Below are 16,892 nucleotides of genomic sequence, written 5' to 3'. Positions count from 1 at the left end.
ATGCATCTGATACATCTGGAAGTTGCTGTCGTGTTTGGTGAGTCTGAGCCTATTGTTGCTATAGTGTAACAGATGTTTAACAGTAAAGCTGAATTACTGAATATATTATACTATATAATATTGAATAGAACCGAATGTTCCTTGTCTCCTTTTCTATAAAGGTTTAAGACTAAAAATAAAGACATGATATGTCGATGCAAAGATTCTTATAAAACCTGCTTCATAGATAAATACATTTTTGTAATGTTCATGCATTTCAGGCATTGTTATTCCTCAATTATCCAGCATCAATATTTCATCTGCACTTTCTGACTGTTTGGCTTCTGTGGACACCTGCATGTCACATCTATGCAAGAGTGAACAAGCACTTTACAGTGACATCTGTGCCGGTAAAAATATTTCTAATTCATCGTTCCTGCTGCAAGTGATTGGACCATGCTGTTTTCTAGTTCCGTTATAAAAGAAATGATTGCGTTTTCCTCAGGAAGCTCAGGCCATGAAGCTATTTAATTGAATTGAACTTCTTGGGAATACAGCTTAAATGTAATAACTGGGGCAATAACCTGAAGCAAAATGTATAAATTATTAAATAGATAATAAAAACTTAACATTTGTTTTTACTTTGACATTAGAGTGTGGTAAATTAGATTTTGCCTACTTATATCTGCATACAAACAGCCTTTGGAACAGCAGGCACGTCCAGTTAGCTGCACAAACAAGATGTGGCTCGCTTGTGTAAAATCCTGTTTTTCTGCCTCCTTCCTGTGTTTGTGCTATACAAGATGAAGGGTGCCAAATAAAAGGCTCCGAGGTGTGTAACATGACCATCCAGTCCGTGCTCAACCAATTTCCTTCATTGCAAGGGTGCGTATGTGACTGGCAGGAGGAGCTCTGTGGCTCCATACAAGCGCTGGCCACACAATGCCACAGAAAGCCAGGTGCAGTATTCTCAGTAGTCTCTGTGATAATCATTTAGAGCTGAAATTACACTTTTGTTTACCAAAGGCAGTATGATTTATATGATGAATGAACACTATTGTGTGGCAGAATGAGTGTTATGACCAAACGATTTCAGGATTTAATAGGCAGGAAAGCTCATCATGTTACATTTTATTTGTACAGCAACTCAACAGAAGAGGAGCACAATGGTTGACTGGCAGTCAAGCAGTTTAAAAAGCTATGGTAATTATTTTTTTTGTTGTTTGGTAATGTGTAGATCCAAAATTCAAGCCATGCAAATGTGATATGTCTGCAAAACTCCCCCACTCCACTTCTCTTCATAGCATACGATGGCGCTGGATCTTGCTTAAACCAGATTACAGTTTGTGTCAGTGATACAGTTTGCAACAGATACCTAGCACCGGTTCTTCAGGCATGTATGGGAGATCAGTGCAACCGGGACCACTGTCAGCAAGTAACTCAGCAGTTCTATGGCAGCATGCCGCACAACGTCGCAGAAATGTTGGTCATGTGTGAATGTGAGGCTTCAGATCAGAGCTGTCTGGATATGAAAACTACTCTGCAGAATGGTATGTGTGGAGACGAGACCCAGCTCTGCCAGGAGACAGTTAAGCAGTGTGTGAAGGACTCCAACTGCAGGTGTGTTCTCATTTTGTCTCTCTACAATACATTTTACACTCCTGTAGTACTTCACGAGCGATGACTGCATGCCATAAAAAGCTAAAGTGAGCAGAGATTCATTTCAAGTTTATTATAAAAGCATTAAAAACAGATTTATAATTTTTGTTTATGTGAATTCTAATTCACATGCTCCTTACAGAGAAGCTTACTATGAATTGTAAAGTGGTAACTTGGTGACATTTGTGCATTAATTTGGACCATCAGTAATAAATCTGTGTTTAGGTTTTAGCCTAATGAAACCGTCATGTGTGCATATTGGACAGTCTGCTGTACCTTTCACATACTGTACATGAGAAAGGCCACAGAGCCACTTAGTATGACATGGGGTTGTCTCAGCGAGCATGTTTCTAGGGAACATCTACAATTTGAAGGTAATTAAGATGAAATGTCGACAGGAAATAATTTTAAAAACATCTAATGCTGTGACACATTAACAACGCATTTTGCAGAGCGTATTAGCTACTTAATATAAATCTAACAACAGAGATGTAATTATCATTAAAACAACTGTTTACCACAGGATATAGTTTTTCTAAACACCCAACAAAACATAGGGCAACTGCACCTGAAACACATTTCCTCTGATTCACCAGAGACCGGCTAAAAACTTTCCAAGACAAGTGCTGGAGCTTCGAAGAAGCAAAGTGCAGCGACAGTGAGCTCGTCAATACTGACTGTTTGACCCTGATGGATCCCGCATTCATCCTTGGTGCAGATCCTGAATGTGAAAAAGCCTTCTTAGCCAGTCTGGGCACAGCACTTCACTATCCTTGTTCATGCAAAGGATTGCACAGCAATGATCTACTGACGTGCAACCGGATTCATGATGTACTTCATAACAGATCACACTTCAGTGAGTAGGCGCTGGGATTACAAGACAGTTGTTTTAATGATAAAATCAATTGAAACGCTTGAACATGTTTGTGTGTGTGTGTGTATTTTAGAGACAGCTTGGAAACGCAACAGTGGACCTTCTAAACCCCCAGAAATCAATACATCTGAGAAAAGTCAAACATGGCCAGCTGGTAAATTATTTAAATTATAATTTCAATTTAGCAGGCTATACTGTTTAGTTTTTATTAAAATTAATTCCATGATATCAATGCGGTTTTCAATATTATTTCAGTTTCAGATTATCTAATGTATGCTTTTGCAACCGTGCTACTGGCTGGAGTCGTTATATTAATGCCTCTTGCTGTTGTCAGTAAAATATGGTAAGTACATCAACAATAAATTTGTGCAAAACATGATACATTTTGGATCTGATGCTAATAAACCATATGAATTATTAATTTCTTTATTTGCTCCTGTAGGATGTTCAGAGGAACAGATAAAACCAAATTTCAGCCTGTGCATAAAAGCAGCAGTGTTGTTATTCTCTGATGTTTATCTATGAAGTATGTGTCATCAAAATCACACCAATCATTTTGTTCCTTTTTAACTACAAAGGATTTTAAGTGATTGCTCAAAATGATCAGTTTTAAATTTATTTATTACCTAATCTGTTGATGCTTATGTTGATCAAAATGTATATCCATACATACCTCTGTGTAGCAGCATTGTGAGATATAACATTATTTTATTCACCTTTTGTACAGCTCCCTAAATTATCAGTCTGTTATAGTGATTTGTAGAGAAGGTGATGTGTGAACAGCAGGACTTTTTCTTGACTCACAAAAAAACCTTTTGTTCGTTGATGTAAATGACAAATATTCAGATTTAGATTAAAGTGACTTTACACTGACACTAAGATTCCTTTATGTCATCATTTGTCCTTTTGTGTTGAGAGTTTATTGGCGTTCTAGGCGCTGGCAAAAAAAAAAAAAAAGACAATTACAACAATATGAAGCTTGATAGGCTTCATGGCTATTGTGTGTTTACAATATTGTGCGGACTATGGAAGGAAGCTGCACCAGAAGAAGCTCGCATGGACACGGAGTACAGTAAGTAAGCACACAGCCACATGTAAACACAGACTAACTGCAGACAGAAGACCCCCGTTGGTTGAAAGTCAGAACATTCCCGCTGTGAGGCCACAGTGGTAAATGTTGAATCAGCCATGAAGGATGTAGATGCAGCAGAGGAAGAGCTGCAGGGAAGGTGGAGGGGGTGGGGGAGGATTGTGCTCTCGATGATCATAGTTTTCTTCATCTTAGTAAATCACCTTTCTCAAAGGCCGTCTTTGATTTCTGGTCTATGAAAGTGAGGGTTTCAGACACGCTGACCTTTGCTTGGTTGACTTTCATTTTCCTCCCACAGAATAATGTTCTGGAAACACAGCAGACTCACAGCTTTAAATAAATGGTTTGTCTGGTTTCTTACAGGACACCAAAACCCTCTAATGCCTAATTATTTTCATATATTGTGAAGATGACCCATTTTGGGTAATTATCCAATTTTTTATGCAAATGTTTTCTGTTCCGGTTTGTTCCAAGATTCCTGTTGAGTTTCACACTGGCTTTGTCATTATACTGATTTATAATGGGAATAAAAGGTGAGTTCAAATAAATACAAATAACAACAATTAAAATAGACATACCCTGAGTCGTGAGGACTAAGAAAAAGACATTACAGTATTGAATATTTGTTCTTTATTTTGATTATCTTCCAGTACAGTATATGTGAGCATAAATAGATAATGTTACAGTAAATTAACTGTCAATAACAATCAAGGGACACTTCTTCAGTGATCTTTGGCAAAAACTCTGTAGAGAATGTTTTTGAACTGTTTATGTTTTTTGCTAATCTATTATTTTAACCTTTCTAAGATCTGTCTGGGCAGGAAAAGCAGAACATGAGAAGTAAAGTGCATAAGGAGATATTAAAAAGCAGGAAGGAGCTTTTTCCTTTTGCAGCTTCTCTACCCTGTTTATTCAAATGAAACACCTGTGGTGATCACACATTTAGGTCAGCAAGGAGCCAGGGCAGACAAGCAATTCGATTTGTATTCTAATACTTGTTAATTTATAAGGCCACTGAGCAATTCAACGAAGAGCCAGGTGAATGTGAGATGTTTTCACAAATGAAGTAAATATTTCAGGCTTGAAAATACTATATAGTTAATACAAGCAATAGTAACCTCTTATTGTGTACACTGTACCAAATGCAAAAACTGAGCCAGCCAGGATACAACACAACAATTTGCTGACACAGTGCATGATGGGTCTTTGAATTGAATTGAAATGTGGAAATTCAAGCTGAAACTAAAAGAAATTATGCACTTCAAACACAGCAGTGCAGGCCAGACATCTGAGGGTAGCACCACCGAGGGAAGCACTTTAAAGGGAATACAGTCAAATAAGTAAATATATTTCTTTCCAGAAAAACATCACAGGTTCCTGCTTCTTGCCTGGGCAACCTTGGAGTTTGTCTTGCGAAATAACGCACTGCAGATGAAGTCACCGGCCTCTATAACCTTTGGAAGGTTCACGCCCTGTAAAAAATGAGTTCAGTATCAGGTAGAAGACAGACTACTCATGACTGTAAATGGATGTGTGCAACAGGTGAACTGTAGTGAACATATTTCACCAGCAGAGGTAGGAATTGTTAAATAAATTGTTCCTGAGATGTAGCATGCAACACTGTGGGTTTCTGAAAAGTTGTGTGAAACCGCTGAAATTGTAAAATAAACATTTACAGAACAGTATGTTTGCAGAACGATCTGTTTATGTAAATGAGCTCTGAGAGATTGTATGAGTTGGGTGTTGGGGTTATAAAGACATAAACCACAGCAGGTCTGTCTGTGTGCACTGTGCAGACATACATACTGTTTCAATGCCCATGCCATGGAGCATGTAAAGAACATCCTCCGTTGAAACATTGCCAGATGAACCCGGAGCATATGGGCAACCACCCAGGCCAGCTACAGCCGAATCCACCACACAGATCCCCATCTGCATGGACACACAACAGAGACATTCAGCACCTCCACGGGCTTCACCTCAGGTAAAGCCTGAGGAACAAAGGTCCTTGTTCTGTTGGATTGTTCTGCCAACTGCAGTGCATCTCGCCAGAGCTGCGGTCGTGTTTTACAGCTGTTTAGGAGAACTGTGGGCTTCATGTCATGAAGATGAGTGGGCACAGAACGTCCCACAGCATGGCTTAGTCATCCTCTTTGTCAGCTCAAACCACCAGCACCACATAATCACGACCTTGTTCATATGAGAAGGGCATTATAAATGCTGAACAGAACATTTCATATGTTTCTGATTCTCCTGGTTAGTCATGTTTTTACAGCTCTACTTTGCCCTTAACCATGGGGATTCACTTTCTTGCCACATTGAGAAGACATTTTCGTCTTAGCTTGGCTAGTGTCCTCTTACATTGTGCCAAGAATACAGGAATTGTAACATTACTATGCAAATGTGAAGTTGATACAAGTATTCATGTCATAAATTTTTGCACTGATGTTCTTAGGTAATGTTCCTGTTTTCTGATGGTTTTTGCACACCGGGATATAACACCTGCAAGAGATAAATACATTTAAGTTGGGTTTTCTGTGTTACATGTTTGGTTTATTGGCTGCTTACAATCAAACTTTTAGGGGAAAAGAGTTTTTTTCATTACTTTTGTTATAGACTACGCTATTAAGTGTCTGGCCACAGTGTTTTTTCCGTTGTTTTTCTGAATTTCAAAGCTTTTGTTGGACAGCCTACATCCTAAAATGGTGCTTAGGAAATAGTTTTTTGTTATAATTTACTGCTCAAGCTAATTTGTAGAGGTATACTTTTCAATTTCCGTGCATGCACATAGTACATAAAAAGTCCAGTGGCGTACCGAAGTATAAATATAACCCTTGTTTTCACACCAAAAAATGATGAAGCCAGACTTCAGTTTTTCTGTCATTAAGGACTATGGTCTCAGGATGTTTTCCACATGTCCCCGGGATCATCATGAGAATATTAGGGATGTTTTCCAGCTTCCGTGGTAAAGCCAGATGTCAGAGGATCCCACAGTGAGACTAAATGAACACGTTGATCCTCTCCAGTGGCACTGGGTCATGAAGACTATCACCCCATGGTGCAGGACCAGGCAAGCTAAATTAAAATAACCTATATTGGATTTTTTGAACAATGCTACTAATTGGTTGCTTTCCCTCCAGACAAAAACCTACTTCTTTCAGGGGCTGTCTGAGCCAACCGTAATTGCTGTTTGTGTTGGCAAAGGGAAGAGGAGGAGGTGGGGTAGAAGGAGGAGGAGATCTACTCCGGTGTGTGCAGTGCACAAGATTTCCAGACCTTGGTTAAAGCCAGAGCAGGATATTGTACTAGGCAGAATTTTTTGTAGTATAAACACAGAGTTGCAATCTAGCGTGCCAGTTCTCTCGCTTTCAGCTGCTAACCATGTAAGGCTGGGGGTCCTCAGCATACTGTTTCTGAGAGGAACAAAACGAACCCTTCACCAGCGTGCCCTGCTCCTGTGGACACTAATCGCGCAGGAACTGGTGGTCAGCAGCTCGACTTGCCAAGGCTCAGTTAGTTTCACACTACCCAGAAACCAGATGTGCACGCAACGTTAAAGAGCCATATTCAGTGAGCTGTGGCTATGTAAAAACAATACATTCCTGGTTAAAGACACTGTGCATTTTCAACCACGCATGATTTTGGATAAGCTTGTTGACATTCTAGACTCTGAGTGGACGAGGCTGAAGATGGACATGCTCCCATTTTGGTTTTATAACTGCGTCAGAGTGAGAGAGACAGAGAGAGCGTGTATTCAGTGAAGGTTATGAAGTAGCGATGCTTTAGCCACTACATAAACTGGGAAGCTGAAAGAAAACTGTCCCAGATCCATTGCTGACACACACAGTATATCACCTCTTTCCAGGAATGCATAAATAAGCTTTCCACTGGAGCGCAAAGTCCAGATACAGTACTGGTGGGCAGCAAGGAGATAGACAAAACAAACATATAAAGAATAAATAAATGACATTTTTACTTTGTGATTTATTTAAGCGTAAAAATCCGTCGTTCCCCTCCATATTAACCTCTTTATTGAGTTTCATGAGTTCAGAACAATCAATAACTTATTCTGTTTGTTTTACAATAAAAAAGGAACAGAATAGTATGTGCATGTTTTATCCAGGCTTTACGTCTGAGTCAAAACTTCTACCTTTGTTGTACCCATGAACCCTTCTATTGTTAAGCTGTCCTCCTTTTTTATTTATTGTGTAAAATTAACTTGCCCGAGTGACCCAGATGAAATGGACATAAATACATTCCTGTTGTATTCCTGTGCATTTTAAAACTCGCATGATTGATACTCGTTATTCGAAACACTCATTATTAACTCAACATGAAACATTGTAAATAGTTTTTGATTAATATCATATTGTGCTGTACTTGGTATTCGTATTGTAGAAGGCTCTGTACAGTTAGCTAAATATATAATTTATTATCAATATTTATTTTGCAATTTAATAACTGAACTCAGAATGTATTTTGTATTTATTATTTGTTTGGATTGTGTGAGTCTTTCATATAAAATAATGGGACTACAAGACAATGGTAGTGACATAGGAAACTAATGACATTTTGTAATAACTAATTCTATGTTAGTCTGATTGTTAGTAAAACAGTCACTGAGCCTGCACAGCCCATCATGGTGGAACAGCTCAGACAATGCAGAGACACAATGGAGAGCACAAACAGGTTATACTGTATTCCCCAGCTGCAGCTGTACAAAACACACCAAAATTGCGAGAAAGAATAAATAATTTTTCTTGCCAAGCCTGTGAAATCTAAGTACATACATTGTCATTGTGAGACCTGCCAGGAGTAGGTTTGTAACAAAGCCCCCCCAGACCTTCTGGAAAAAAAAAAGAAAAAAGAAAAGAAAGACTGAGGAATGTCTTTATCAGGAACAAAAGAGGTGACTCAGGGCTGACAGCACTGGGGGAATTCATTTCTCTCCCAGTTGGTGGTGTGGACTTCTGGCACACAGTAATGAAAAACTATGACAAAATCTTTCATTTCCATCTTGTTTATGTGTGAGCAAATGGAAGGCTAAATATCCCTGGCTGCTATTATTTGCTGTGGCCACGAGGCAGCTGCGATGAATCATTCTAAATATGACTTTCAATGTCCCTCTGTGCTTTCTTACTCCGCTCTCCAAAATCATAGCTAGATTTAAAAATATTGGTATGGTACTATGTAGAAAGTAAAGGGGTAAGTCAAACAATATTTTCCTGATAGAGCTGAATATTCTTCATGTTGTTTGGTGTAAAAATGTGTTAAACAACTGTTAACTTCCTAAAAAGATATCTAAAGGTTTTTACAAATAATTTGGAACGTACGGTAGTAGTTTAAACTATGAAACTGTCATTTATTCATTTTTTACAAAATAATATAAATCTAATTTAAAAGTTCATTCATAAACTTTTTAAATTGCACATAAGAACGGAGTAATTTTTTTTCTAGTACATATTAGGTAGAGGACAGATTGAGAAAGAAACTTAGCATAAAAACTACTAATAAACCAAACAGGAAACTAATTATGAGTGTAAATAATATTGGTAACAAACAAAATACGCTATATACTGTACAGAACATGGGCGTTAACTAGCACTTGTATTTGCTAGTATCAACATCAAGGTACTTGATACTTGTGTTTGTATTTTGTTCTTATATTGCTGGGACATTGTGTAGGAGCAGTGTAAATTACTGATTTAATTATGCAGAAAAGTGCACAAAATAACAGTCACAAAGCATACTGTAATTATCTTGTGCATGTTAGAAATTATTGTCCATTAGAAAGCTACCAAAGTTTCTAGAGTTGGTCTGCAGCTGCAGCACTGTTCATCATGTGCTCCGCAGCGAGCGAATGAAAGGATCATTTTCCACTGGCCTTTAAGCACAGCATTGTCACAGAGTTCAGCAGCCAAGCGACAGATGAGTTAGGAGCCCCCCAGGGCCCTTCAATCCACCTAGCTCTCAGTTGCTTTGTCCAAAAGACACTGAATAGGTGAGCCTTTGTGCTGAACCCCTTACATCTATTGACCCACCCAGCCCCCAATGAGCGTCCTCCTCTGTACTGACAATGTGCTTCAGAGAAATGATACAGTCATATCTGCATTACCTCTGTTTTATGTCTGGATTTATGTCGGTGTTTTGCTATGGGCTAAGCGAGGGAAAACACCCTAACAAGAATTCCAAACACAACCTCACTATGTTTGTGTGGGATGAGTAGAAACAGAGCATATTACTGTAATAGTCAGTGAAGTTTTTTTCTTCACTACAATATGTGTGATGGGAGGGCCCTTTGGAAATATCTTATGTTCATTAAGATTCTGGGATTTTTTTTCAGTGGGCAGTTTTGTGAATCATTTTGCTTTGGAGAGACGCTTATATCATGTTTCTTAATGGCCCTCTTCCTCGTTGACTGATGGTTCCCGGTTTTCAGTGTGTCCCATTGTAACCTACACATTTGTTTTGTGCCTTCTCAAGCGCAGAACAGAGGATACATTCATAATGCTGTAAACTGCCATGCTGTCAGTAAAGCTTGGGCCAGATTCAGGTTTACAGTGAGTTTCATAAACATTTGGACAGTGATACACTGTTTTACACTTCAGCTCCATACTCAATGTCAGCAGTATTATAGAGATTTATAATATATAAACATCTATTATAATAAGTATTCCTTTTGGAATTTCATTTCAGCATATTTTTTTTGTGCAGAGCAAATTAAAAACAAGTGTTTTTTGTCAGACAAAGTAGCTTATTTAACTTTAGTCTACACCCATTTTCTTCCAGGTATGTTAATACCGGAATCCAATTAGGATTTTGGAGTTCATTATTTTAAGGGTTCACATAGTTTTTCTACTAGCACCATGAGGTTTTTATGTTCTTAAAAAAGAGATGAAAGATCATAATTCTTTTGTGTTATTATTTTTGGCACATTATACTTGTTAATACTTTTGACTAATAAGAAGATCAAATCACATTTTATGACAAATTAATGCAGAAAACCATGAAATTCCTTATTTGCCAATTATCACTAAGCCTATCTGAATTTTCCTTTTGCCTGAACAGTAGAAAACAGACACTATTAGTTCATTGCTCTTTGTAAAATGCAGAAAACCATCTTTCTCTATCTTTGAATGTACTGTACTTCTACATGTGTCTTGAAAATGCAGTTTAACATGTGACCATCCACAGCAAGAGTAATGATTCAAAGCATCAGAAAAGACTTGTGATCTCCACAATGTTGGCAGTTACTTAAGTAAGCTGAGTGATGTCCTGGAACAAGAATCACCACCTCGACTTTGCTTTCACATCTGGCTTCTCCTCTTTATGTCATCATGAAAAACTACATTGATTGATGCAAAGGCTGGGCATCCATCCATAATTGGCCTCTGGTTATCCGCTGAAAATTCAAACTCATCATAGGGAAAAAAATGTGCATATGAAGGAGAAGGTGCCCAAAGATCCTGGCCAAGACAGTGGGAAAGCAGAGAGTAAAGCAGTGAAACAATTTAACATGAGAGGATGTGAGGATCAGCAAGGTGATGCATCACTGTCTTGCAGGGGAGAATCTACACTTCCAACTCTGAGGCCTCCTCTTCTAGCAATGCCAGCATTTATAAGCCCTCTGCAGACCTCTGCAAGATAAAATACTTTTCATATCCTTCACACAAAAATCCGGATGTGTCTTTCAAATTTTGTTCCCCTTGAAAGAGGTTTTAGTGAGAGTTGTGATTAACACCTATCTTCCTTTTTAAAACATTCGGAGACCTTTTAACATTTCTCCCTTTTCATGCCACGTTACATCACCAAAATGTATGCTTGACGTTTTGTTGTCAGTCAGGGTTTCAGAGCTTTTAGTTGTTTTTAGTCGACTTCCTTGACGTTTTCCCAGAACTTTTGGAGTAGTCTCTGCTTCAAGCAAACGGTTTTTGTATGTTTAGACTATGTTTGGCAAAAACTTTAATATGCAGTTGCACTAATGTTTTATTTAAAAAGTATGTAGCAATTGAATCTACCATTATTAGGATTTTGAAGTATTCGAAAAACTTTATTAATCCCAGAGGGAATTTGTTTTACCTGAATTAATCATACAGGATTCATTGATTGATATACTTCCCTATATATCCCCCTTGGGTAAATTGTGGTTGGACAGCTGCCAGACAGTACATATCAGCGCTAATACAGGGTTAGGCTACCCTGGGGTGTCTAGACAACTGCACTACAAACTGAGCTACTGCAGTTTTTGTAAAATAAACAATTTCCCACATTTACTTTTACAGTTTTAACCCAATATGAGTTTACGCAGCACCTTCAATGTTGCCCTCATTCACTTAACCATTGATGAAGTCACTGGGAACAGCTTAAATGATGTCTTTGTACTGACTGGTACAAAGTGGATCAGTGGAACAGTGCAGGTTCATCATATTATATGAAGCGAGGTTCATGTCATCAGTTTGAAGAGCTACTAAAAACAATCAACTGAGATATTTTTATTTTGAATGCTTCATCTACGAATGCTTATGTTTCCAGAACTCCTACTATTAAATCTAGAAGTGGGAGCTTTGGGATAGCTGGATGTGAATTATTAGGGCTTACCTGAAGTGCAGTAAGAATGTTGGGCAGTGCCTGTCCATAAGTGTCATGGCAGTGAACTGCTAAGGCATTAATAGGCACTTCCTTCATCACACTCTGCAGCATCTTCACCATGGAACCTGGAGTACCAACACCGATGGTATCTCCCAGGGAAATCTCATAACAGCCCATTTCATATAACCTCTTTGCCACCTAAACAAATAATGAAAATATGGTAAAAGATAGTAAGATGCTCTCATTAAAAGACAATAAGTGTTACTGTCACAGTTAGATTATGAAAAACTTATCATATATATAATTTTTGTCATTTTGTAGTACACAGCTTACAATATGCAGTATGTATCTACAAAAATGTAATTATTAATTATTTCTCTCTAATACACGTGATGAAATTTCAAAATGACCCTTTATTACGATATTCTTCACTGAATGTCTCAAAATGAGTGAACATAAAAGGAAACATGAAAGGCAAGCGTACAAGTTTAACCTTACCTTGGCAACATTGGAAGGTTCAATGTGTCCCTCATAAGGGCACCCAAGGGCACAGGAAACATATCTGAAAGATGACATGGTTTATGAGAAAGTGTTTATGCATTGTAACATTTGATGTACTAACAAAAAACTAAACTTAAGCTTGGACATTTAGGCACTGCCTGTTGTTTAAACACCACATTGCTGTATAGATGTCTTTTCCTCTTGGTATGTTGGTTGTTAGCTAATAATTCAAGGAAATACAAAAATTATTTGCATTAGATTTGGTTAACTAACAAGTAATTAGATTTTGGTGATGACCAAGTGGCTTACCTGTTCAATCACAATTAAGACATACTTTACTAACCCGGTTTTGTTTTTGCTAACCTACTTTGTGCATAACGTCAATCAAACAGTGATGTTTCTACTTCAGACTGTTTATGACTGATGAGAGGTCCACCAGGTAGCTGCCATCATTCCCATGGTGTCAAGGAGTGATGTACTGGGTGTTTTAAATACTAGTGCCAAAGGGTTCCCCTAGGTGTTGGTATGAGATGCCGAGTGGGAAGCGTCATTATAGTGAAACTGAGGAGTGAGAATGTGTTGAAATAGCTGGACATTGATATGGAACTGGAATTGTGTGTTTGTTCTGCATATGGAAACATTAAACTAAAGTACTAACACTGTTCTGTTTGCATTTGGGGTAAAAGTTAATGCAATATTAACTGAAAAATCAAAAGTAAATAAAAAGTTTGACATGTTTTCACTCATTTAATCTGACAATATCCAGAATACTAACCCACGGACTGGAATTTGTTGCTCTTTAGCAGCATTAATGACTTCCTCAAACCTCAGCATGCTTTCATCAATTGAGCAGTTAATATTTTTTTTGCTGAAGGTTTCAGATGCTGATCCAAACACCGCCACTTCAGTAGCACCAGCTGCAACCTTAAAACAGGAGTAGGAAAATTATTGTTGGAGTCACACTTGTGTAAGTGCAGGAATTAACTGGCGAAAATGTATGCAGCGCCAACAATTAATTCAAATTGACAAGCATGGGTAAACAATTAGGATTTGTAGCAGACATCATCACACTGAATTTAAAATGAATGCTTACAGCATCCTGGAAGCCTTGCATGTTAGGTGTCAAAACAGGGTACTGAACATGAGGCGCTCTGCAGAGTCCTCTAAGCACATCAGAGTGGTCTGCCATCTAAATGATGGTGGGAAAACATATGATGTAGGAAAATAAACCTTTAACATCATCTGAACATGTTCCTGAGAATACATCAACCTACACAAATGTTTTCCTATGTTGGTAGTACACAGACAATACATAAAGGGCACAGTTACTCTTTAACGTTACATGTTTCAGTATTAACAAAACATGGCACATGTTCTCGTTTGCACTACACAGGAAGGAAAAAGTACAATTTATGACAGGGAATGCTAGAGCAACTATATGAAAAGTAACTTTGAATATCCTTTCCATAAACATCTGTGGGTCCAAAAAGGATGCTAAAGGATCTGATTTTCCTCAGTAGATATGCAGACAAGAAAGAGAGCCTAATAAATCACTCAGCGCGCTTTCACTGTGCACAAAGAAGACTTATTACCTGCGGTACCCACTTTGAAGAGACAAAGCTGGTGGCCTCAATCACAGGCAGGCCTGTTCCTGAGAGCATGTCTATCAGCTGGATTTTCACCCCTGTCGGAACAATTTCCTGGGGAACAATGAAAGTCAAACAGCTCTTTCTGGATTCGATTCCACTCAAGATGGGAGGTACAACAGGCAGATACCTGACAGATTATTTTTGCCATGCTGCTCGCTCGTACTGACTTCTCCTTCTTTAAAAAAGTCAGACCTTTGAAACAATGATATTTGGTAAATGGAATAATTTTTGAATCCCGTACTCTCTTTTAAACTACCGACATGCAAAAAAAGATAAAGCCGTGATCTGTTAAGCAGCGTAAAGTAAGCCAGAAGCCATGTCATCTTTCCTATTCGATTTCAAAGAAAATGTGAAACATCTGCTCCCGGCAATTATGGTACACCCATATGTTATGGATTGTTTTATGTATGAAAGATGCAGAAAATGGGGGTTTCCAGGGATAATAATAGACTGTAATACAAAACAAGGGCACACATAAATATAAATGAGATTTCTGAATGGAATGAAATGTGGATACCTTTTCATTTTGAAGTCCGTCTCTCGCACCGACTTCAACAATTTTAACAAATTCTGGATACTCATGCTGCGTAATGGTCTGGGAAAAAAAAAATAAAGAATAAGGAAAAGAATACCATTAACACGACACTGAAGCACAAGACTCTGTTTCTAACATGAACAACCTTCTACCTCAAAGCCAAAATGAAATCTGAGAACCACAACATAACTGAGCCCATCATGCCATGAGGATGCAGGCTGGCAAGATGTGTGGCAGACACAAAGGCTGGGGAAGAAGGTAAGAGTAACTCCTCACTGTTTCAGGTCATCTGTCTGCTCCGGTCTAATGTGTCCTTAGAAAGGAAAATGTCCTTGTATGTAAAACCTCAACGGATTCCCACAGTAAAGTCTTAAGCAGACCACAAACCACTCGTTTTTCCAATAGATTACTGACCACCAGGCATCACAGAAACTAAACAAGCAGCTAGTTAGCGTTAGCAGTAGATTAGCAAACGGGGTGCATGTGGCAACACTGGCTAGCTCTTAATGTAAGAGCAGTATTTACTTTTAGTGAATCTCTGTTTTTATCCCCACGAAAGAATCAGCAGTGCATTTAGCTTGTCATTAGACATTGAACATCCTTACATTGTTTTCTGAGTTGTGTGAACAGTTAGCCTTAGCTACTGTAAGATAACTAGCTATATTTAGCTACCTGGCTAGATACTTATAAACACCTTGCTATCACACCAGAAGTATATTTCAGAGGGGCATGTACATGTTATTGTTTTCTACATACTTAAATACTTAGTAGTATTTATTATAGTAAATATATTGTGTAGAAACAGATAAATCTAACCAACAACATATGCCAATGCTAATGTAGCTATAGCGCTAGTAGCTAGCTACAGCTGGCTAAGATTGGCTAGTTATTTAAGGCTGTAATTATGTAATATTAAATAATGCTGTTTAGGCAGCCTAAAAAACACAATAAGAATATCTTTGTGCACAACGTACAACGAAATTAAAATACCATCCGGTTAGTGCATCATTCACACAGTTTGTTCTATAATATAAAGTGAAAATCTACACTATAATTATAAATGGTATAAAGACTAACACACACAAACATACATGCTCTTCGTCTCTTATTTTGACTGACTTCAGCGAGGTTATTGCTGTTGGGTAGAAAATGTTTTTGAATCTAGAGGCTCATGCAGTCGGATCAGAAAAGTAAATAAACAGAATTAAGAAATAAGACACCTTTTTTTTTTTTTTTAAATACAGTACCTACAAATAGGAGAGATCATTATATAAGCAGCGCACAGCATCAGTGTTCCCGGCTGCTGTGCAGACTCTGTGTCATGAGAGAGTCATGTGGCAGAGCATGTGCAGCAGATTAGAAACAAGAAATCAGGAAAACGACGCCCACCTTCTCCTCCAGCAGCCAGCGCTTCAGCCACGGGTAGTCCTGGATGAATTGCTCATAGCTCAGGCAGTGCTTGACTGTAGTGGGTACGTTACCCATCCGGAAGGCTGCTATTCAGCCTGCTGTCCCTCTTTGCCCCCTGAGACCAGCCTGCACACACTGCTGCCACTAACAGAGCAACCCGAGGCGTCAGATAAATCAGTAATCTAATGCAGCCTGGATGATGGCGGCCTTGCTGCATCAGGAGATGGATTTGGAGGACGGCTGCAGGCGGTGGAGGATGAGTCAGCAGTTGCCATGGCAGCCACATCCCTGGCAGGGAGGGGATCAAAACAGAGACTGTGATGGGGGGGGGGAGGCAAGTGAGAGAGAGAGAGAGAGGAAATGGTGTGAAGCAAAGAGGCAAATGGAGCAACATGGGAGATAAGTGTTCATTGGAATGGGAATTCTTTGAAGAGAGCTGTAATATTTGAGTCTAAAAATAAGGAGTGTAGGTGCAGGGCAGGAAAAATGAACAAAAGGAGACAATGTCACAAAGAATTATTAACAGGTACTAAACACATTGTTTGCTGTGGACGTATTTGAAACAGCACTCATCATATAGGCATAACAGTTGTATATTTTTAGCTT

The 16,892-nt window shown here is 38.5% G+C and overlaps 2 protein-coding genes across 3 annotated transcripts; one reads left to right on the top strand and one right to left on the bottom strand.

Annotated features, from left to right (window-relative positions):
- gfral (GDNF family receptor alpha like) lies at positions 1-3,071 on the top strand. Its single transcript, XM_026354288.1, has 9 exons — positions 1-37; positions 261-389; positions 783-938; positions 1,123-1,182; positions 1,284-1,599; positions 2,235-2,494; positions 2,586-2,666; positions 2,768-2,855; positions 2,955-3,071. Exons 1-9 carry the CDS (start codon positions 1-3, stop codon positions 3,022-3,024), a joined length of 1,197 nt encoding a protein of 398 aa, XP_026210073.1. The 3' UTR covers positions 3,025-3,071.
- Positions 3,072-4,236: 1,165 nt separating this feature from the next.
- On the bottom strand, positions 4,237-16,494 carry hmgcll1 (3-hydroxymethyl-3-methylglutaryl-CoA lyase-like 1). Of its 2 annotated transcripts, XM_026355898.1 has the most exons (9): positions 16,266-16,494; positions 14,859-14,936; positions 14,285-14,392; positions 13,786-13,881; positions 13,468-13,616; positions 12,690-12,753; positions 12,201-12,389; positions 5,409-5,534; positions 4,237-5,074 (listed from the first exon to the last, which is right to left on the bottom strand). In XM_026355898.1, the coding sequence occupies exons 1-9, from the start codon at positions 16,359-16,361 to the stop codon at positions 4,970-4,972; spliced, it is 1,011 nt and encodes a 336-aa protein (XP_026211683.1). In that variant the 5' UTR covers positions 16,362-16,494; the 3' UTR covers positions 4,237-4,969. The 2 variants fall into 2 exon arrangements, with proteins under 2 accessions (XP_026211683.1, XP_026211684.1); XM_026355899.1 differs by lacking the exons at positions 14,859-14,936; positions 16,266-16,494 and having other exon boundaries at positions 14,298-14,383.
- Positions 16,495-16,892: the final 398 nt, after the last annotated feature.

This window comes from Anabas testudineus, chromosome 15, assembly GCF_900324465.2.
Source record: "Anabas testudineus chromosome 15, fAnaTes1.2, whole genome shotgun sequence".
In the NCBI taxonomy this organism is placed as follows: domain Eukaryota; kingdom Metazoa; phylum Chordata; class Actinopteri; order Anabantiformes; family Anabantidae; genus Anabas; species Anabas testudineus.
The sequence above is the reverse complement of the archived record's forward strand: the minus strand, read 5'-3'. Positions and strand labels throughout refer to the sequence as shown.